At 36.6% G+C, this 23,708-nt stretch overlaps 3 protein-coding genes across 3 annotated transcripts; 1 reads left to right on the forward strand and 2 right to left on the reverse strand.

Annotated features, from left to right (window-relative positions):
• Positions 1-4,804: 4,804 nt before the first annotated feature.
• On the reverse strand, positions 4,805-12,764 carry LOC149933020 (uncharacterized). Its single transcript, XM_090156733.1, has 16 exons — positions 12,596-12,764; positions 10,708-11,255; positions 10,497-10,617; positions 9,996-10,418; positions 9,772-9,936; positions 9,163-9,702; positions 8,956-9,095; positions 8,782-8,893; positions 8,630-8,704; positions 8,407-8,568; positions 7,097-7,230; positions 6,970-7,033; positions 6,737-6,907; positions 6,562-6,662; positions 6,342-6,495; positions 4,805-6,278 (listed from the first exon to the last, which is right to left on the reverse strand). The coding sequence occupies exons 2-16, from the start codon at positions 11,187-11,189 to the stop codon at positions 5,850-5,852; spliced, it is 3,273 nt and encodes a 1,090-aa protein (XP_090012859.1). The 5' UTR covers positions 11,190-11,255; positions 12,596-12,764; the 3' UTR covers positions 4,805-5,849.
• A 99-nt stretch (positions 12,765-12,863) lies between these two features.
• ND-PDSW (NADH dehydrogenase (ubiquinone) PDSW subunit) lies at positions 12,864-14,257 on the forward strand. The gene is made up of 4 exons (XM_090156735.1): positions 12,864-13,104; positions 13,182-13,317; positions 13,377-13,513; positions 14,057-14,257. The coding sequence occupies exons 1-4, from the start codon at positions 13,017-13,019 to the stop codon at positions 14,164-14,166; spliced, it is 471 nt and encodes a 156-aa protein (XP_090012861.1). The 5' UTR covers positions 12,864-13,016; the 3' UTR covers positions 14,167-14,257.
• LOC149933022 (ESF1 homolog) lies at positions 14,158-17,798 on the reverse strand. Its single transcript, XM_090156734.1, has 10 exons — positions 17,711-17,798; positions 16,814-17,172; positions 16,655-16,750; positions 16,417-16,595; positions 15,985-16,293; positions 15,698-15,908; positions 15,288-15,631; positions 15,138-15,234; positions 14,605-14,822; positions 14,158-14,547 (listed from the first exon to the last, which is right to left on the reverse strand). Exons 2-10 carry the CDS (start codon positions 17,163-17,165, stop codon positions 14,272-14,274), a joined length of 2,082 nt encoding a protein of 693 aa, XP_090012860.1. The 5' UTR covers positions 17,166-17,172; positions 17,711-17,798; the 3' UTR covers positions 14,158-14,271.
• Positions 17,799-23,708: the final 5,910 nt, after the last annotated feature.

Here is a 23,708-nt window from a genome sequence, read left to right on the forward strand (position 1 = left end):
TACTATGTTACTTATGGCTTTACTCAATCGTGTTCATTAAAAACCACTTAATATAAAACTTCAATAATAATAATAATCAGCTAGGCTAATACCCAAGGCACCACCTTAGTCCTAAGTCATCAAGCGACTTTTGAGGCCATTATTTCAGGTGGCCGGGTTACAATGCGTAGGAGGGTGGTGGCAATAAATCTCAGGTGTAACACTTGTAACCATGTCCATGCAAGGTAGTAAAACGACTAGCAACTACACTCTAACTCTTGGTGATTTTAATTTTTAGTCGATAAGACTGTCGCGCGAGTATAATTTTTTTTTATGATATCGGTGCTCGTTTCTTAATATTTCGGTGTATCGGAGATCGCGTAATTTGACGCTCGCTGTCTGAAAAAAAACTTTATCTTAACTTAAACAGTACAATGGCCCATATTGTTTTAATTATTTTAATGGTTGTAATGCAAATTCTTGAAAGAAAAACGACAAGTTAGTATAAATTAATTTGTTTTTAAATCACAATGATATGACTCTTAATTTCAAATACCGTAATGTGTAAACCCATGGTTATAATTAAGCCGGGCATTAATCAAGAATGAACATTGTTATGTTCGAGAAAAGTTTCCAGCTTTCTAATATTTCAACAAGCACTATATAAATAGTAACTTATGAGTCCTGGCTGTCGGAAATATTACTTCTTGGCAATTTCTGGGAAGATGTTTTATTTAAGCGCCTATTACGTTGAACACCGGAGACAAGGTGGAAACGGATCAAGCCCAAGTCGCAGAGTGCCTCGCGCAGTCTGTTAGAGCGGATATCCATCCTCAGCCAACGCTCGGCCCGGAACAAAAATACCAGCCTGAACCACTTTTGGAGCAGCCACCGGCGAGATACAATGTCCCTTTCTCGGAAGCGGAGTTATACGAGGTCCTCTCCGGCCTTCGCAACACCTCCCCTGGGAAGGACAACGTCTCCAACCTCATTATAAAGAACTCGACTCCGGCTTTTCGAACGGCACTCCTAGCGCTCTATAACAGCCTTTGGGCGGAGGGCATCATGCCTTCTCGTTGGAAACATGCTGTCTTGCACCCCATTCTGAAACCGGGGAAGCCCTCCCTTGATGCCGCGTCCTACCACGCTATCTCTCTGCTTCCTAATCTCGGCAAAATTTACGAGAAGCTGGTTTTAGGAAGACTGGTCTGGTTCCTAGACCAGAACGCTGTTCTGCCTGCAGAGCAATCGGGTTTTCGACGTGGGCGTCGAGCGACCGACAATGCGATCCGCCTTGCTATGGCAGCCCAAGGCACTCTCGCTACGAACAATCACTGCCTTGCGGTCTTCTTAGATCTGAAAGACGCTTTTGGCAGTGTTCACCACCAGGCGCTGCTCTACAAACTCCAACACCGGGGCCTTACCGGCAATCTTCTTCGTTGGGTGGAAGACTTCCTCAAGGATAGGACTTATCAGGTCAGGTCAATGGTACGCTCTCAGCCACTTACCTCGTCACGAGAGGCGTTCCTCAGGGCAGCTGGATCAGCCCCATCCTCTTCACTGTAATGTTGGACGGGATTCCCCAACTATGCCAGAGACATGTTTCCCAAGGGGAACACGCCGACGATATTGCGGCCTGGGTCTGTGGACAAGCCCTTCGCTCCTTATACGGCTCCATGCAGCAATCGCTTGATCACATCGCGGAGTACTGTGCACTCTGGGGGCTCAACTTTCAGCGACTCAAGGTGCCAGTTTTTGCTTTTCTCAAAGGAGACTACCATCCCAGGCGATCTCACTCTCAGTCTCGATGGCACTCCCTTAACCAAAGTCCACTCGTATAGGTACCTCGGTGGTATTTTCGACGACCGACTCACATGGAAGCCTCACGTCGAGGCTCTAGCCTCCTCTTCTCTCAAGCGCCTCAATCTTCTGCGTACTGTCTCAGCGACCGGTTGGGGTGCCAGTAGAGCCGTGCTAAGGCTTTTGTACACCCACCTCATTCGCTCCAGGCTGGATTATTCCAGCCCCCTCTATGCGTCCGCAGCCGCTCCTCTGCTCGCCTCTTTGGACAAAGTCCAAAACGCTGCTCTACGGGTCATCCTTGGTGTGCCACGGTCTACACCCATTGTCCTAATGGAAGCTAAGGCCGCAATTCCACCGCTGAGTTTTCGTCGCACTATTTTGGACCTCCATACACTTGCTCCATGTGGCGCAGCGGATACCCCGACGTTTTATCCCGCTCTTCTTCGGGACAACCTGGCTCAACTGGAGGTCATTGAGCATCGCTTCGCCCCGGATCGGCTTCCTTTTCTGCTCCGGGCGTGGAACATGGCTAGGGAACACAATCTCTCCTGGCTCTTTCATTGCTCCAGGGGTCATCTTCCGCCCACGTCCACTCCTCCCTGGTAACCTCCCAAGGTGACGGTCATCTCCCGTTGGCTAACTACTCGCAAAGGTGACCTCTGCTCGGACGCGCTACGACAGTTGTTCCTCGCGACGCTCGACATCTACGCCAAAGACGTGACGGTTATTTACACTGACGGGTCTCTCGCCCCGGACTCGGGAGTCGGGGGTGCCGCCTTCGCCATTCCTTCTCTCGGGGTCGGTGCTCGGTCTCTAGTGGATCCCGGCCATCCCATAAACAGGATAGAGCTGTTGGCCATTCAATTGGCACTTTCATACGCTTCCGCTCATCTTGAAAGTTCAATAGTCCTCTGCTCCGACTCCAAAAGCTCGCTTACGATGTTACATTCGCGTTCAAATGATCCGGTAATCACCGCTATTCATGACTTATGCGACGGGTACTCCTACTCAGTGACTCTTTTGTGGTGTCCGGCTCACGTCGCGTAGTGGGCAATGAAACGGCGGACGGGCTCGTGGACGTCACCAGTCTTCCGCGTCCCTCCAAGGTGAACTTTTTCCTCCCGGCTACGCTCTCTGAATTGAAATCCGCGTGTAGTAAAGTGGTTACCAGTGCTTGGTGGGACTCCTGGCAGACCCGCGCCACCTCCTACGCGCTCAGGGAAGCGAAGCCTAATCCGGGCTCTCGCGAGATTATGCGGCGGCAGCTCTCCAGGCGGGATGACACTCTTTTGGCGCGTCTCGGCTGCGGACGCCTTCCCACGAAAGCAACTCTCTTCCGCTTTTATTTGAGCAGCTCGGATTCTTGCTCGAAGTGCGGGGCGGTAGATACCGCGGAGCACATTCTCTTCACCTGTTCATCCCAAGTTGCAGCACGGCGAGGTCTCCTTAGTAGTCTCCATAAGAGGGCTCTTCCCGTCTCTCTGACGGGTGTGTTGAAAGCGGTCCACGCCGGATTTTCAGACGTTATTTCCGCCACTTGCGCTATACTTCGCAACGCTGTTCGGACTTGATAACTTTCTGCGGACTATTATTATCTCGTTTCTTTTTTGATTTTGTTATTCGATTTGTCGCGTATTTTAATTTTTTGTTTTGTGTGTTCATTTTATTGCATTGTTCGCTTTTAGTGCTTGTTAATTTTTCCATTTGTTTTATTTTGAATCTGGTGCGCTTGGTGTGAAGGCTCATTGCTATATACACCAATATTCATTCTCGTTATTCTCCCCCCCCCCCCCATGCACCGCTGCCTACGAATTATGCACCAAGGGGAATTATCTTAACAATTCCTTTTTTGTTTGTACCTATCTTATAAGTAAAATAAAATAATCTATTTTGCCACCATTCACAATTCAAATAATAATAATTCTGACATAGTTTCAGATATTTTAGTTAAGTGGCAAAACTTAAGTGAGAGTGTCAAAAGAATACTTAATTTTAATTCGCAATATGCAGTTCCTATGTACACTCTGTTTGAAAAGTCTTCGACAGCTGAAATTTTTGCCCTCTTTTTAATTCTGCTAGAAAACTATAATAGATAGCTCGATGAAACCAATTGCAACTTTTATTTATTTTCCAATATCTTTCGTTATTTATCGGTTTCGTCCGCCAAAAATTAATAGTTTGGCGGGAACCGTCGAAACTCATTTTTGACAACTGTTTAAATATTGGTTCTACGGCACTGACTCACGCGTTTTTGAATTCACAATGGTCGGTTCATATTTAGAAAGTGGAAAAATTATCCCTCTACAACCAACGGTTGAGAAGTTATCGCGTTTCCAAATTGTCGTCGAAGTTGCGTTATTTATAATCGCTTGATGCATTTTAGGTGTTTCCTAGTTTCGAGGAGAGTTTGGAAACGCTATAACTTCTCAACCGTTGGTTGTAGAGGGATAATTTTTCCACTTTCTAAATATGAATCGACCATTGTGAATTCAAAAACGCGTGAGTCAGTGCCGTAGAACCAATATTTAAACAGTTGTCAAAAATAAGTTTTGACGGTTCCGGCCAAACTATTAATTTTTGGCGGACGAAACCGATAAATAACGAAAGATATTGGAAAATAAATAAAAGTTGCAATAGGTTTCATCGAACTATCTATTATAGTTTTCTAGCAGAATTAAAAAGAGGGCAAAAATTTCAGCTGTCGAAGACTTTTCAAACAGAGTGTACCACGCATATTAACTGTTTTAACAATTGTACTCGTGATATTATCTTTAACCCAATTTTTCTTTTACTGTTTAATTTTAATTTTTGTTCTGTTCTTGCTGAGCTACACTACGGAGCCACTCTGTTCCAAAAGAGTGTATTTTTATACCGCAATAAATAACCTATAACCTATCAAGTTTCAGGTTTGAAATCTCATAAATTAGTTCTAAAACATTACTTATAAATAAAATTAACTCGCCCCTTCAACAAAAATATCCTGACAAAAATAATATTTTCAATTAATTTTATTTAAATTTTTTTTACACAAACACTTTAGTGTAAAGTATTTTATTAAAATATCACAAAGTGACAAATATACAATTTTACTTCAATATCACATGAAACCGGTTTTTCTCATTTTTGGTTTTTTTTCTTATGAATGGTATAAAAAACACCACTCTCCACACTGATCTGTTTTTCCAGCCAGTGTTAACGTTAGAATGTGGTGTGCCCCCTTCCCCCAGTTTCGTTTAATTTTGTTCCCATTTTTTTGGTATTTCATTTTAATTCCAAGACATGATGATGATGGCACTTTGAGAATTGGCAAACCAAAAACCAAAATGATTGTTAAGTTTTTTTAGGTTCCAACATAGTTTCACTGTTTATATTTGCACATTATGAAGTTTCACATTCCGTTTTAAGTTTGTTTAGCCAGTTTTCATTTCCTATTATCGCATAACTTTGCGGGCAAAGGAAAATTTCCAAACAATGTAATATTCAAAAACAGTATTTCCATTTTTCTCCGAACAATATTCTCCCGTTAGAGAAAGACTAGATATGGTGGGGGAAGGGGTCCATTGGCGATATAAAATTAAAACACATATTGGGGTTGCAACAATATTGCATGCGTAAGTAACGATAAAATTTAATAAAAATTAAATATAAAAGTATCAGAGTCTCCTTCAACTTCTATCATTGGAAAATAATAATAATAAAACTCAAATGGCAATAAAACTTTGGCTTTTTCATTTCAGAATATAACCAATACTCTAGTACCTTTTTTTACAATTGGTTTTTCAAATTTGTTTTAACTATGCCCTAAAATTATTTCTACTTTTAATAGGTTTTAAATATATTTATATATACGTATAAAAAACCAAAAAGTTTTAAAATAGGGCGTAAAAGGAGTCCTTATTTAAAATGGTTCCAACGTTCCCTGGCTTAACACCTTCTTTGAGATAAAAATTGGCAACAAGGTAATTTTTAGCGTGGATAATAGGGTCAAGGGATTTTTTCTCAGTATAATGCCTCTCAGGTTTCTTTTGTAAGGAATGAGAGATCTTAGGCGAAGGAAAAGAGGGGTGTCAGAATTCTAATCTGCCAAAAACCAGATCTTGGTTTTCGCAAAAATCCCTCGTCAAAGGTACGCAATTAAAATACTTGCAGAATGAGCACTCGTAAATTGGGTTGACGTAGAAGAGAACTAGGAGTCCCGTAAACAAGGCCAAGACCACAGTTAGACACACCCAGATTAAGATCACCTTGATGGTGCGGTCGTAAGTGCCGAACGAGACAAAAGGCAGCAGGGCGTAAGACAACAGGAAGCTGAAGATGAAACCGAACAAATGGGCGTAATTGTCCACCCAGGGCAAAGTACCGATGAGGAAAAAGGCCAATGCCACTCCTCCTAGCCTGAGCAAAGCCATTCCTGGCCTTTGCAACATTTGCCAGCAATGGATCACCTCCACCAAAAGACAAGCCAACAAACCAAACTGTGAACCAGCTGGTCCAACCTTGAAGTACAGAAATGTTTAAGTCTATACAACCAAACCAAACAAAAGGAGGCAGTTTATTACTTCCGCTCTGTATGGCACAAATATGGCGCTGGCCAAGTTTCCAGCAATGCCGGACATGATGTATATGATGGCTATCCTGATAGGGCCAATTAATTTCTCCAAGTCCCGCATTATTAGATACTGAACAATCACAGTCAAAGCTAAGTGGATGATGCTGGAAAAAAAAATTAAAACTAATGAAGACTCTAATTTGAAAATGACAGAAAGAAACACTTAGTACCCAGCATGTAGGAAGAGAGAAGTCCACAACCTGTAGAACTGGTCAGGCACATCGGAAGCGTAAAATGGGATCATGCCGCACACATCATCCAAACAAGAAACCTTGGGAAGGAAATTGTCAAAATTTTAGCTAAAAGGTGTTTCCATAAGTAAGCAATCAAAGTAGAGAAATAAACCTGCGAGCACAGGGCCGCTTCTTCGTGGAAAAAGCCCTTAACAAAGTCACAGTATTCCTTAGTCGTGATGCGACATTCCCCATAGACTCCAATGCAACAAGGACGACCAATCACTTCGCAAGTCATATGCGCTTCCGCCGCTTTTTGACTAACAACAGTACGCCGACATACCTTACAAGTAATTTAACATTAGAAGACTTTAAAAAACTTAATTTTGTAAAACAAATCGTTACCGGCCATTTTGTAATATCATCAGGCCATTCATAAGGAAATACAGAAGCAGGTTCTTCACAGTACCTGAAAATTAAGTTATTAAGAAATATTCAGTTTTGTCAGAATAACATCAATAAATTCAATTACCTTGGATCCTGCCCACAAACAGAACCAGACAATCTGTGATTTCCACTTCTATTGTTTAACTGCTTTGGATCAGACACCCATCTACGAGGACCTGGTTTACGTGGATCCCATTTTTGCCACGAAGATATTCTCTCCTAAAATGACGTTAAGTATAGGAATTTCAGAACATTATAAACTGAACCATTCTTTGCTAAAATACAAAAAACATGCTTATTAGCAACAGCCAAAAAAATAGCCAAACTTAAGTCTTAAATCAAAAGGCAGTGCTAAAAACTGTACACTCATTAAATGACTTTAATACATCATTTCAAAATAAAACGAGAATTTCCTAACATGCCCTGATAGGCTAGTTATAAGGGTTATCCACCTAGAACGATGAGCTAGAATTTGAATACAAGCAAAAAACCAGACAAAGAAATTGTGTCCAACAGTATAATCCTCTTTCTTAACACTTATTGGAAAGACATTGCAAATAAATTTTGAGGATTCCTTAATGAAAAATTTTGAAAACTTTATTGAAAAAGTCATGCTACGTGCTTTTAAAAAAAAACTTCATATTATATCACAAGCTGTGATACAGGTTTTAAGCCATATAAAAAATATATACAAAATATATATATATATATAAATGTAATGCCTACCCCAGTCACCGATCCTCGGGTCAATTGTGGTAAGAAAGAAGAGAACAAAGATCAAATACACGAAGAAGCAAATTTCACTACAATAACTACTACATAATAAATCAAAAATACCCTAAAAAAATTTTGTCTTTAAAACGCAAGGATATTTAACTGTTTCCTCATTTTAATTACACTAAAAAAAAAACGTAGTGTATTTTTTTAAGCTATACTCACTAAGTGCGCATTGCTCCACTTTTAAGTAGTAAAAAGGAAAAAGAAAAGAAGCATTTTGTAAGTTTGTTAGTGTCATTGCGGATAGTGGGTAGTTTCTTTTATGGCAGTCAATTATAAAATCTTATAAGAAGTTTTGAAAGTAACACGATGAGATAATTATATCCCAAGTATAACTATCAACTAAATAGAAGACAGCCATTTTGGCCATTTTAAATATACAACGGAAAACAGCCTTACCACATTAAAAAGCACATGGGTTAAGAAAGAAGCCTTTTGGGTAATAAATAAAATGAAGCTAATTTACATATTAAAAAGCAAATACGAGATTGATTTCATTAATAGGGGGAATGAACTAGAAAGTTAAAATATTAGTTTTCAGTATGGCAAAATTAAAAGAAATATGTCTACTCTAAAATTTCGTTTTTTCAAACCTAAAAATAAAATGAAACAGCTTACTGAGCATTTATTTCTAGAGGTTTGAACGCATCCGGACTGATCATTCCGAACGCAACACGCAGTATTTCTTTCCTGCTCTCTGTCTTTTGTAATAAAGTCAAATATGTTACGATCCCTCCTCATGCATGGAGTAAACTTAGCACCCAAATGGACTAAGTCAGCCTTTAAAAAAACCAAAAATATTTATCGAAATCCATAGTTTTTATTAAACTAAATAGCTCACCGATCTGGGCCCGAGCCAAAAATTATCAGGCTCAAAATAGTCAACTTGTTGCAATGATAAACTAGTAACCAAAACCTAGAAATATTGATTAAAAAGACTGTAATAAAAAACCTAAAGAATATCACCATCAACTTGAGAAAATAATCTTTTACCAGACTAGATCTTTGAGTTCGATGAAACCCCCAAGGTCCAAAACCATATACCGCTAACGTGATCAAAGTTATTAGAATTTGAACAGTTGTTACCCAATATGTAAAATAAGGCCTGAAAAACAAAATGGAAATATTAATATCACGCTTTTGTTGATGATAGATTGCCTAACAAACCTATGATCATCGATGTCGTCTAGCTGGCTTCTTACGTCTGAAGTGAGCCTGTCTCTCCTGAACCTGCGGTTGAAAAATTTTCCTACAACACCCATACCATACTGACGACGGTCAGAGTTGTCAAAAGCATGATCGAGTATCTAAAGAAATTGACGACACTTAGTAGTGTAAATGAAAAGAGCAGAGCGAGGTAAATTAATTCTTTACCCTATTCCATATCCTTCTCATTCCAATATCAGTTGATCTAACAATAGAGTCCACTTCCGTAGAGGACGGACGCTGCCAGAAATCTGGCTCCGATTTACCACTATCGCGAGTTGAGGCTATTCCAGTACCAATGCCTCCTCCCAAAGTTGGTAGAGACTGGTTGCTACTACCAGGAACTGACTGAATCAGGGGTGGAGTAGACGCAGCTATTCGAGGCACTTGGGGGAGACTGGTAGGCGAGGGTGTGGGTGTTGAAGTGGGGTTGGGTAGGTGAGGGGGAGGAGGGGTTTGAGAGACCCTCCCATACCAAGGTTCTAGATGATCTCTATGACCAAGGGGTTGCCCTATCGGTTGATGATGTTGCGGAGTGTGCAAGGGATAAAACGATGGCAACTGGTGGGAAAAACTATTGCGACTAGTTGACATAGCCGAAGGCATGGAGGTTGCTGCAGTCATACCAATACCACCTCCAGTAGCACCAGTTAACCCACCAGACTCCCAAGTTGATCGGTCAAAGAAATTTTCTTCAGTATTTGGAAGCTACAATACCAAATGTCACTATCAGTGTTGAATTAGTCGCGTATTAGAAATGGCAGAAATTATTCATACTTGAGCTTTTGGAAGCCCGGTTGCAGTTACATCAACACGAGAAGAAACAGCGTCATCATAAAAGACATTGTCATCTCCTTCAGAAGCTGCATAGCTAGAAAGTTGCCGCCCAGTAACACTGGGTCGGCCTCCAGTCTTATGAGTTGACCACCTTTTCTTGGCCATCTACAAAGATAATTGGCAGATTAGTTTGGAGAATTAAAAACCATTTTTATTAAAGTTACCGTAGTTAAGAACACCATTCCATCCCAGGTTAACCTGTACACAGACTCTTTTCTACGCGTTGGTTGCCTTTCCTTTATTGAGGTTGTAGAGCATGTTGATGGAGCTGCACTAGCAGCCCTAACTGTAGGTCTATCAATTTCATCTAGTCCTCCATAAGGTCCTCCAACCAAACCCACACTTTGATGTCCTGGCTGAGAGTGATGATGAAGAATACCCCCACCACTGACTGCTGGATGAGAGTGGAGACTAGAAGAAGCTGGAGTATAAGAACATCGCATAGTAGATGGCGTGGCTCGCCTTAATAGTTGATTTTGTTGATGTTGCTGCTGTTGATGCTGCTGTTGAATTTCTGCAGCTACATGATGAGGCATTGGTGCAGAGCTCTGAAGTGGTGGAGCCGCTGAAGGGTGGTTGTAAGATTCCTGAAAATTGAAGTGCAATAATATATACTAATACCGTAATTTCTTACATTCAATAAAAGGTATGGAAATGAAAGTCACCTTGAGCTTGCCATATCTTTTACTGAGAAGTCTTTTTCTCCTCTCAGTCCATATTTGATAACTATTTTCTTCAGTATCATTATTAACTCCGAAAAAACAAGTAGTACTTTTCACCACATACCTGATGAAAAAGAAGGAAGTTAGTAATGAGTAATATTGATCAAAAACAAAGTTACATGACATTGGATAAGTTGGGGAGAGAAAAACTTACTCTTTAACAGTGTTAGCTCTCCTAAGGGTAGCGCTTGTGGGCCTGTTTTGGTTTGATGCGCTTCTTCTATCTTGTACAACTTTTCGAGCCATAGGCGTAGGTTCAGAAGTTTGCCTAGACACTGTTGCTGGGTGGCTGACCGAGCCTGATACGTGCGAAGGTCCAGCTAATGGATTCATACCGACACTGCCTATACTTGAGAGTCTACAATTCTGGTGTCCACTGGCACTTCCGTGATGAGCATTGATACTGCTCAAACTACTTCCACTACCAGTTTGTGTCACACCGCTATTGCTATTAGCCACGTTATTAGCACTAGATGACCCTTCGAAGAGAGGGTTTTCAATCAACCCTGGTGGAGGTAAAGGCGACGAGGGAGGTCCAGTTATATCGGAAGCACGGCTACTGCCACTAGTTCTTCTTAGGTCCCTACTGGATAGGGCCACTTCGGGCTGGCCCATCTCCGAGGGCACATTCCACATGTCACTTTGTTCTAATTTTTTTTATGAATCCCTGTCTTCTCTACAGATTTAAGAGTAACAGGGTACCTAAAATTAATATACAAATATTACAATTATACGACAAAAACTGCATTCAATGAAGAAAAAAAAGCCTAATGGGAAAATATCTTATCTCTATAGAAACTCTGAAGTGGGTACTTCCTGACAAAAAATAAATGAAAACTCTTATCAAGTTGTACCATAGCTAGATAACAAGTTACAATAGGGAAGAATTTTGCTTTTACAGAGAAATCTGCACTTCACTTTACTAAATCACTTGGGATTCGCAAAATAACTAATAATTTTTTTCTTTAAATTGATTGAGCGTTTGCTTAAGGCCATGACTTACTTATACAAGATACTTTGCATCAAATAAGGTTTTTTAACGTAAATTTTAAATTTAAGATCTACATAAACATTGTTAAACAAAATATTATGGTATGATTATCCATTTACTTAAGACTGTTTACTGCGCAGGTTGTAAAATTATAAATGAAGAAAAACAATTTTTTAAAGAACTAGTTAATTGGCGGGAGCATTCTAAAAAGTTTTTCTATCCATTATAAATGCCTAAAACAAATACCTTTTTAAAGTGTTTTTTCAAAGTACTTATTACCTCAAACAAAAAGGAAAAAGACCTGGTTTTATAATATGCATACAGCATGGGCCAAATAATGATAAATCATTATTTGGCCCATGCATACAGAATGATACAAAACAAAACCTAGACCTGATTGATTTTCAGTAAGCAGCCCTCGTACAATCAAACTTATGTACAAATACATATATTCTTTACACTTTAAAACTAAGCCAAAAACACAACTAAGAAAAATATTTTAAGGGTATGAAAGGTTAACTAATAATACAAAAACTGAGGAATTAAGGTGTTTAATAAATTATTGTGCAAAGTGATATTATCACTTTAGATATTAAACTGCTCTATGAACCAAGAAAGTAGACACAAAATTGGTTTACATGTCAATAAAATAAAACATACCATAATATACTTGGCCTAGCCCTATATATAGATCAAAAACAGGGGTAAAACTAGCTTTATTGATAAGGAGATTAAAAACTTTTAAACAGTTAATAGAAAAAATAAAAAAATTTCAGACTTATCATACTATAATAATAATCTACTATTTTCAAACAATAAAGGTAAGCTACCCAGTTCAATTTAAAGCCACGGAAAGGATTTTCACAATTTCAAGTTGTTAGCCCGAAACTGGGTAGGCTGATGAGTATAGCTTTGAGCCTTACCTAGGCCTACAAATTTGGCGATGGTGACCCATCAAAAAAGGGCCTTGGCACTACGATTCTAGGACTAAGTTTCTCTACAATAAGTTATATACCCCCCAAATAAATGTTTCATAGTAATAAAAACTTACCACGATCCTTCAAACCATAATTATTTTAATTAAAAATCAAACTAACAAGCTATATAACAATCATCTCCCGACAACATAACGCGATAAACCCGACTGCGAAGCCATTTTTGCCTATGGTCAATTTGGCAACTGCCCCTTAAAAGCTACCTTTTCCTTGAATCACAAATTTATTTATTTTTTTAATAAAATTTATTCATTTTAATTTTCGTAATTTTCACTTTAAAAATAAGAGTTGTTTTCTTAATTATTTGATCGAATATAACATTAATATGTCATAATTTTGTATTTTATTATCTTCGCCGTCAGTTTTTATCAGTGGTGTTGCTAAGTGAAGGGCGTAGGGGGTTCAGATTGTAGGGGGAAAGAAACAAACGTAGAGGTCATTATTTATCCAAAGTTGAGAGAGGTCAAACAGTAAAAAATGGCTGATCGAGAACCACGCAATAATTTTGCTCGATTCATAAATGCAATTACCAACGTGTTTGAAGCTCCAGCTGTTTGGTTTAGAGGTAAATAATATTTAACCAAGGCCTAATGTATTTTTATGATTTGCAGATTATACATTTAAAACTAAACGTTTTTGCAGAAAGCGTTGTAGAACCTAATAGGCCCCAATACAATTATTATCATCGTCAATATCGTAGAGTACCAACTGTTGATGAATGTGAAGTTGATGATCCAGTTTGCATATTTGAAGCAGAACAACAATTTAAAAGAGATAGGTTGGTTACAAGAAACCTAATTTATTTAGGTTCTCCTTTTCTAAATTCATATTTTACAGGCAAGTTGACAGTCTAATATTAAATATTATTCGGCGAAGAAAAGAGGATTGTTACTTTTCCGAATATCCAAATACTGATCGTTGTCATAAACATTTGGAGCAGTACAATCTAGCTGTCGAAAATTGGTTCATTAAATGTATATAACAGTATTTATATGAAAGGTGTTTACAAGATAAATAATAGTGCTAAGCTTTAAATGCAACAAAATTTAATTTTCGGGTCACTTTGCTCGTTGAGGGGTTATTGGACAGTGAAATTATGAATGACTTGAACCAGTGTTATAAATACAAGGGCCCATAATTTTTGGCTCTTATACCTGGCTAATGATGCATGTTCAATGTTACAATTAGATGAAGGTTTAACACCACATTCCAATGTATGTTGAGACACAAAGCCGAATATTATTTGTCTCATTTATCAACTTATTATAGGCCAATTTAAATTGGATTTGGGTGTAAAACCATTTATATTGTCAATTAGTTTATAATCAAAATGATGTCCAAGATGATTTTTCAGTGAGCTTGTTTCAATTTCATATACTCAAAAGGAATATTTCTAACAGAAATCCAGAAATAATACATAGTTAAATTTGTTCTTAATTTGGCTTAATGATTGGAATTTTTTGTAACACCTGGTACGGATCTTTGTAGCGTAATATTTAAAAAAAATTATTTTTTAGATGGAGATCTTGGAAAATACCAAGGAGCTGTAGCATGTTATTTCAAACAAAAGCATCGCTTAATCTGGGAAAGGCGTAATCCTGATATCCAATTAGCTACCCCAGAATAATTTTCAATCTTGTGTAGAAATAAAATCATTTTAGAGCAAGTTGTAATAATGAAGAAATTACCCTTAAATAAAAAAGTTTAATTATACATTATTTTTAAATTTCTGCTATAACTTTCTTTTGGAATAATTAATAGTTTTGTTTTTTACTGAATTTACTAATAGAGACAAGGATGGATTAATTTTAAGTCCCTCTTTGTTATTGTTCATTTTGGCAATTTTATTTGGTGGAGTAACTTCTGAAGGAATTTGTTTCCTTCGTTTAAATTTTTCCTCAACAAAAGTCTGCATGCCTTTTGTTTTCTTGTAATGAGGATCCGAGGGATCAATGTTGAATAAAGCAGATTCATAAATAGCTGTAAAGCGTGGATCTTCTACATTAACCTGAGAAACAAATTAATTTAGAATCCAATACAATTTTCCACATAAAAGAAAAATTACTTGGAAGTTGTCTTCTATCTGGAGCTTATTCATTTTCTTCAACTTTCTTTCTTTTTTCATTTTACTCTTCGATTTGTTGTCAATTAAATTTTTAAGATTAAAGTGCTTGTTTGAATCTATTCTATCATCATTATCCATTGTTAAAAGCTCAAGCTCGCCCTCATCAGTATCTTTTTTCACACCTCTTTTCTCATTTTTAAGTTTTTTCTTTGGCTTAGCTAATAAATTGCAAGATATTAGTGTTGGCCAATATTGCAATTTTACCGATATTTAACTAATTTTTATCAATACAGATATTTTACAATAAATTCGCAAATCGAAAGGTCAAGGTTAGTGACATCATCAACCTTGTTTTTGAAAGTATCAGTAGAGATATTTTTAATATTAGTAAAGGGTAAAATCGGCAATTTAGACGCATGTCACGACCCTTTAACGCAAACTGATTAATCGGCAAAATCGGGATATTAGTACCCGATAGCGATATCATATCAGTTTAGTCCCATCACTAGACAAAGCATTTATTAGGAAATTACCAGTCTTTATTTTTTCCATTTCTTCCTTAAAAAATGGTTCATTCAGGTCAAGATCACTTGGAACTTCATCATCACTAAATGCTTGACCATCTTCATCCTACAAAAAAAAAAGTGAGACTCAATCTTAAGGTATTTATTTTGCAACATTACTGAAGAATCCTTAGTTTCTTTTTCAGCAGGTTGGTTTCTTAATTCTTTCTGTAATTTCTTCTTCTCCTTTTTTTTCTCCAGAAATTCGTCAAAAGCCGTTGCGTCTTTCATTTTCTCTCTCCTTTTGAGTAAGTTTTCAGCCTTTCCTTTTAATCCAGGCTCCCATGATATTTCTAAAGTAACATCTTTTTCTTTGCTTTTCTGCTCTTCTTCTTCTAAATTAGCCAAAAGTGCTTTATATTTTTCAATTGCAGATTGGCTTTTCTTAGCCCCTTGAATTTTTGGCTCTTGAGATTCCTTGATTTGATTAGCTGAGGGTTGATTTTCATCGACACTCGAAAAACCTTTTTTTTAAGATTTGGAAATGTGGTAAAAACTTTCATTTATAAAATATTAAAATTATAAACAACCTTCATCTTCTGATGAAGAAGCCAAATAATTCTTTAAATTTGCCTCATCCTCGTCTGCGGCTGAAAAAGCTTTTTCAATAGTTCTAACTCTATCTGGGTCAGTTTCGTCCCAAGTCAACTTCACTGACGCTTGTTGCAAAGCCGTTGTTGTAAATAAAACAGGTTGGTATGTAGCTAAATCAGGTAATGAATCGCAAACAGATGTTGGATCCTAATTAAAAGTGAAATTTTTTGGTTAATTAAACTTTTTGGAGAAAATAATATTATAAGATAATAAAATGACAAACATGATCAAATGTTAAGTCATCAGGTACAAAACGTAGATCTAACTGAGCAGCGCTACTCTCATACTCCATACCATCCAACTCCTCATAAATTTTGGAAGCAGTTAATTGAGAATCGCACTCCAAAACTGCATAGAAATATTTCAGCCTATTTAACTGATACTTTCGAAGTTTTTCCATGTGATATTTGGACCCTTCCTTAGTTTCAGTATAGTCTTCATCGTCACTTTTTAAAGTTTCTTGAACCAGTTCAGTAGGTCCCTTAAGTTGCTCCTCTTTCATTCTTTGCAGGCCATATTCAGAAGGATATATCTTTAAAACAAGATTTATTAAGTAAAAATTTTCCTTTAGTGATTGCAGCATTAAAACAAGATTTATTAAGTAAAAATTTTCCTTTAGTGATTGCAGCAGTTCTTAAAATATTAAAATACTGACTTTAACAGAATTAATGAGACCATCAGCTGGCTTGAAAGAATTTGCCAGGATGAAAAGGTCTACAGCTTTAATTCTGTCCCAGTCCATGTTGCAAATTGCCAAACGTGTACTGATATTGTCATCTTGAGGAGCCTCTCTATCCAATTCTCCCCAATTATGAGATATTTCTTCTTCACCACCTTAAAACCATTTTACAATTAATCATAAAAAAATATATCTGAAAAAGTCATTTAATTACTGCTTTCATCACTGCTAAGATCTTCATCTGATGAACTAGATTCTACATTTCCAATGCCTCTGGCTAGATCCACCTTAACATCCCTATCTTCATTTACTGAAATATTTTACAGAAATGCTTCAAGTTTTGGAAACTTTTATTCCAAAAATATGAACTTACCAGAATTATCAGATTCATCACTTTCCAAATGCTTTGTGTCTTCCGCAAATTTTACTTTTTTCTCTATTTTTTTTTTTTCATCATCGGATGAATTGATCTGATTATCATGTTCTTCATCATCATTTGAGGAGTATTCACTGGAGGAATTACTACTCATTTCATAATATCGCTTTAAATCATCAGTGGTTGAATTTTTAACAGGTCTCCCACGCTTATCCATAGAGTATTTTAGTTTGAATTTTTTATCATGGAACATGGAAGAAAATCTGTTGTCAATTTTGACTTTTTGGCCTTTCTTTGGAACTGGCCTAAACCGAGGGTCTGAGCCCAAATGTACAAATCTTTCATCCATCTTATACCTGAAAAATTGGATAACCAAAATTAAATTATTGGAACGGTTTCTCTTCTCAATGTCATAAGCTATAGTTAAAAATACTAAAGCGAGGGCAGGCTCAATATTCATTTAAAACGTAGATTGCGAAGCTAGTTAATTAATCTTTGAGGCAATGGGTACATTCACTAACTAATCAACAAAAATACCGAAATAATAAAAAATTTAGACGTCACGTTGATTTAATTTTCATTCAACGTTCAATTCACGTTTACTAGTTACTGAACGTACCCATTATCTCAATATATTGAAGCCCGTGTGACCATGGTGTCATGGAACTAAATACACTATATTTATATTTTTATTTAGCGTATTTAGTTCCATGGTGTACAGTGTCTTAAGTTAACTAGTGCTTAAAAAATGAAAAGTTTCAAGGTTACTTTGTAAACTAACTTTTAATATTTGTTAGAAAACTAATTACATTAGTATCATATCAATTAAGTTATTATTATTACATTAGTACCATTTCAATTATAATATTAATAATAATTAGCCCCAGAACTTACAATTAAAATAATTATCCAAGTAGTTCAGTACGGCAATGTAACGAAGATACCGAATAGATGTTAAGATGAATACACCACACGTGGAAATTATTTGTGACAAGTAGTGTCGTCTTTGTTTTTTTGTTTTTGATAGACACAAATCGGTGTCGACCCAAAACCTTAGACACCAGCTTTCCAGCACACAATAACTGATTAATCAGTGTGAGCAAAGATAATATAACTACGTACCCGTTAAGTTTTAGTGAAAATTGCGCCGTTGTTTTTGGCTGCGGTCAACAACTATCAACGGAGAAAAACGCACACGCACACGCACACGCACACGCACACGCACATGCACACGCACACACAAAGAAGTATATTGAAATTTATTCGACAGCGAGTGAAGTCTTGTTGGATGATTTATATGTGGATGACATGCTTTCGGGTGCATCGAAATTGGATGAAGCGCGGAAATTGGTATCTCAAACTTCGCAAATAATGAAAGAAGCTGGAATGAAGCTTCAAAAATGGCGTTGTAATGTAAGGAGCGTCATTGATGTCGTCGAAGAAGCGTAGGAGAAACAAACGAACATAAGTCTACCTAATTCGATTCACACTAAAGTGTTAGGACTCGCTTGGAATGAAGTTGAAGATAAAATGATATTTGAGTTAGGAACGTTATTTCAATTTATAACGAATCGAAGAAATACGAAAAGATGGGTATTGAAGTCAGTGGCGAGGTTGTTCGACCCACTTGGAATATTGGCTCCCTTTAGCATTCGAGCGAAGATCTTATTTCAAGAGATATGGAACCATGGGTTAACGTGGGACATCGAACTTCCGCCACAGTTAGTGTCCAAATTCGAAGACTGGTGCTGTGAGCTAAGAGAACTTCAAGAATTTTCGTTCTCAAGATATTATTGGTGAGAAATAATCGAAGAATTCGAGATTGATCTGAAAATTCACTGTTTTGTAGACGCGAGTGAAAAGGCATACGCCACAGTCGTATATTTTCGAACTAGAGACGTAACAGGAAGATATTTTACAGCTTTGGTCTGTTCAAAAACTCGTGTCGCGCTAATTAAAAAATTAACTTTGCCAAGATTGGAGCTGATGGGAGCAGTGTTTGGAGCCCGACTTGTAAATAGAGTAAGGAACGCTATGACGATTATCCCAGCTAAAGTTCAATTTTTGACGGATTCATCGATAACTCTAAATTGGGTAAGAGGACAAGTGGACAAATGGAAACCATTTGTAGAGAACCGAGTGAGATAAATTCAACAATTAACTGATCCTGTCTCATGGGGACATTGTTCTGGATGATCAAATCCAGCTGATATACCGACACGCGGAAAAACACTGTCGGAATTATTAACGTGTAACCTTTGGTGGAAAGGGCCTGAATTTTTGATGTCGGACTCGGATGTAATCGTAAAATCAAAAATTAACGAGGGCAATGATGAACCTCTAAGAAGTGTCGAAAACGAATTAAAAGCGACTAAGAAAATTCAAACCACAGCTTTAGTCATAAAAGAAACAAATGAAGAAGCTATACTAAAACTGGGAAATTATAGCTCTTTGGATAGAGTTTATCGGATCACAGCGATTGTTATAAGATTTATCAAAATTATAAGAACGAAACAAATAATAAAGGGACCGTTAACTACCGAGGAAATCGTTCAAGCCGAGTTATATTGGATATTAAGAGCTCAGAAGGAATCGTTCAAGAAAGAAATCGGTCACTTAGAATCCGGAAAACTTATACCACAAGACTCTAAAATACTGACGCTGCACCCTATATTAGACAATGGATTCATTTGTGTGGGAAGTCGTTTATTTGGAACCCATTTTACCGAACGTGAGAAAAACCTTTACTGGATAATTTTTGGAAGCGTTGGCGATCAAATTATCTATTGGAACTGAGATCTATTCACCACCGCAAAAACACTCGAAATACAGAATCACTGAAAAGCTCAACCTGAATTTCAATTATTTTTTCCATAAAACTGCTTCTTTTATTTGACAATGCAATTTTTTTTAGAACCTGAGTCTCCGAAAACTTCATTAATTGCATTAACAGCACTTGACACTTGACAGTATATTGTAGTTCATTTTAGCTCCTACGCCTTAGTTGTTCAAACCGGTTTCTTTACTAAAATAATGGCCGTCGGTTTATCAACTGAAGTAGAGCTAATTGAGCGACGGCATAATCAGCATTTGATATTCATAATATTGCATCAAATATGACGTCAAATATTACTTAGGGTACGGATGTAGCAATATCTGTGAAACAAACCGTTAGTGAAGAAATAGAGCTAGTGGCATACTTATGAGTAATTATGTTAGTACTAAAATCATATATATGATTTTAGTACAAAGTGCTTGACCTTTCCGCAGGCCGTAGTCTTTAGACACCATCTGTAGGTGACTTTTAGTATAATTTTAAAGGAGGAGACAATGGCTTTCGCGACGATAGCACGAGCTTTCTTACCGATAGATAGCGCCTTATAAGGATAGCCTGCAGAAATTACGCGTTTCTGCTAGCTGTCATCTCCGTATTCATTCCCTTTGAAATATTTTATCTAGACCTTTATATACGTTTCCTATATCTATGATCAGAACCATAGAAATCGGATAACAAACTAGAACGATTTTTGAAATTTTGCGTATACAATTAGAACTTTTAAAGAACCTTGCCTTTGGCCCATGCTTTTCGTTTGGCTGGCAACGGAAGTTACGCCTTCGGCGCCGCACTAGTGAACTAACACTCTATTTCACCTAAGATTAAATGGCCGACTTTAGCTTCGTCGCTAACGCTGTTTTTTTTGACATCTTTAAAGCGACTTATGTTTAATTAAAGTTGAAGAATGGCTCAAAATTGCGTAATTCAATCGTGTAAGAGTAAATACACCAAATAAAACATATCTTTTCACAGGTTAGTTTTTTTAAAATAAAAAATAAAGAATCGTTCAAAATTGCGTAATTAAATATTTTAGGAGTAATTACTCAAACAAAAACATATCGTTTCACAGGTTACTGTTCGAAATAGTTGTTTTACGCTCAATGGTTACGGGGAAACCGGTGCATATCTACGTTAGTATTGTATGTACTATGAACATTTTACATACGAGCAATCGTTGTGTCGTATTCGCGGTTTTACGATGTACCCGAAACGCGTCTTACAATTTTGCGCCTTCGGTGACTTAAAACGCGTCCGCCGCTCTTCATGTAACCACGTTTCAAATTTACCACCCAGCTAACTCTTGTTATTTCTGCAATAAATCGCTTGAAAATGAAGCTATTGTGAAGGTTATGTGAGAGAAAATGATGGGAAAGTCGGAATAATGGGTCACTTCAATTTAGGTTCATATTGACTACCATAAGGATTAAATCCACAAGACCAGTATCAATCCTTTGAAAAGAAAACACGACACCGATGAGACTGTTCGACATGTAGAACGCGAGCGAATCAAACGTATAATAAATTATATTTAATACTTTAAATTAGTATATACATTGTGTATTATTTCAACGCTAAATGTAGACCTCAGAGCCAGCAAGAATATACTTGGTTAATCCTTTAGCAAAGATAGTTTCTCTAAACAAAAGTACATCTAATTTTAACAGTGGCAAACTGAAAACCTACTATAAACTAACAAGAAGACGACCCGAGGTGGTCTCACCGATTTTGTCCAAAGTTGGGGGATTGTTAGACCTAGATGTAACATGAAACCCGTTAAAGGGAAAAGTTACGCTGGGCTTCCGTTTTGCCATGGCAACCAATAATGTTTTTGACAACATAAAATGAGAAAAAGTCTACGTAAAATAACATGCGAAAATTATAAATTCTAAACTTGAATAAATAAAATAAAAAATTATTTTTAAAAAAATTAAAAAAATAGTAAATTTTACATTTGTGGATTACTTTGGACAAATAGGGGGGGGGGTGATAAAAACCATTTTAGGTGAACTCGAGCTAATTTGAATAAATAGGTCTAAATTTTAGGTATAATACAAAATATTTGTAAAACTGCCATATATTTTCACCGATAAATCTTAAATTTTCTACATTACATTATCTGAAAGATGTAAACAGATTTTTAGATTTCGATAGAAAAACAACGCCATTTTATAAAATGGCGGATACAAATATAAATCATGGTGCAATAAGTTAGGTAATTTGTATACGATTAACCTGAGATTTTCTACGTTACATTATCTGCCCGAATGAATTCGTACTATAGATATTTATAGAAATCCGACACCATTTTGGAAAATGGCGGATATCAATAAAACTCATCGTGCGATAAGTTCCGTAAATATTCGTTGTTTAATCGGAAATTTTCTACGTTTCATTATCTGAACGAGTTAATTAGACCTATGAGTTTTCCAATAATAATCCGACGCCATTTTGAAATATGGTGGATATAAATATAACTTAAGATGCGATAACTGCCGAAATTATTTGTCGATTTACGTGAAATTTTCTACATTACATTATCTGACCGAATAAATAAGCCCCTTACACTATGGTAGAAATCTGACGCCGTTTTTCAATATGGCAGATATCAATATCTCATAATGCGATAACTGCCGAAATTATTTGTCCATTAATTTGAAATCTGCCGTTTGCAAAATAGCGCATAACAATATATCTCTTGATGCGATAAATTTCGTATTGTTATTAGAAAAATTATCGGAAAATTTATTTAAAATGGGTATATTTCGTCAAATTAAAATAATATTGGATAAGTTCTTATATCATTGGGTTAACTGAAATAATTAAGGTTATTTCACATAAAATTAGGAAAGGAATACATTGTCGACATTCATATAAATTGGGAGAAATTCAAACTATATTTGGTGTTTTTAATAATATTGAGAAACTTCAAATAATTTTGATTGCATTGGAACAATTTTGAGTAAATTCCAATAATATTTGGTTAATTGAAATAATAGTGGGCAAATTCCAATAATATTTGGTTAATTGAAATAATAGTGGGCAAATTCCAATAATATTTGGTTAATTGAAATAATAGTGGGCAAATTCCAATAATATTTGGTTAATTGAAATAATAGTGGGCAAATTCCAATAATATTTGGTTAATTGAAATAATAGTGGGCAAATTTAAATAATATTGTGTATATTTATATGAAATTGGTAAATTGAAATAATATTGTGTATATTTGAATAATATTGAGAAAATTCCAATAATATTTTGCAATTCACATAATTTCGTTTACAGTCTATTTTCACTAAATCCAATTTACATAGTGTAAGTTCATTTACCATTGGGCAAATTATAATAATTTTGGTAAGTTTATATTATAATATATTATTTGGTTAAAATAAATATCGGAAAAATGTATATCATATTTTGTAAATAGTAAAGAAATCAGCTTTTAAATTTTTGCAACGATTTTCCGAGAGAATTGTGGGAAGGAGAAGATAGAGTGATTGGCTATTTCAGGGGTCTACACATAATCTTACTACTCTTTAAACAAATAAGAAATATATAGACCAATATTACGCCTCCTATAAGTGATACTTTAACCCTACTCTTTTGCTGTAGTGAAGTCCAAACGTTAAAATATTTATAATTAGTTCTACCTTACCTTGGGGCTTAACTGATTTTGACCATGTTTTGACATACTGGCATATAATCTCCCAAATTACTTCGCGAGTTACCAATAATTTCCCGAGTTACCAATTACTTCGCGAGTTACCAATTACTTCGCGAGTTACCAATTACTTCGCGAGTTACCAATTACTTCGCGAGTTACCAATTACTTCGCGAGTTACCAATTACTTCCCGAGTTACCAATTACTTCCCGAGTTACCAATTACTTCCCGAGTTACCAATTACTTCCCGAGTTACCAATTACTTCCCGAGTTACCAATTACTTCCCGAGTTACCAATTACTTCCCGAGTTACCAATTACTTCCCGAGTTACCAATTACTTCCCGAGTTACCAATTACTTCCCGAGTTACCAATTACTTCCCGAGTTACCAATTAC

The sequence above is a fragment of the Leiobunum rupestre genome, chromosome 8, assembly GCF_980474605.1.
Source record: "Leiobunum rupestre chromosome 8, qqLeiRupe1.1.hap1, whole genome shotgun sequence".
In the NCBI taxonomy this organism is placed as follows: domain Eukaryota; kingdom Metazoa; phylum Arthropoda; class Arachnida; order Opiliones; family Sclerosomatidae; genus Leiobunum; species Leiobunum rupestre.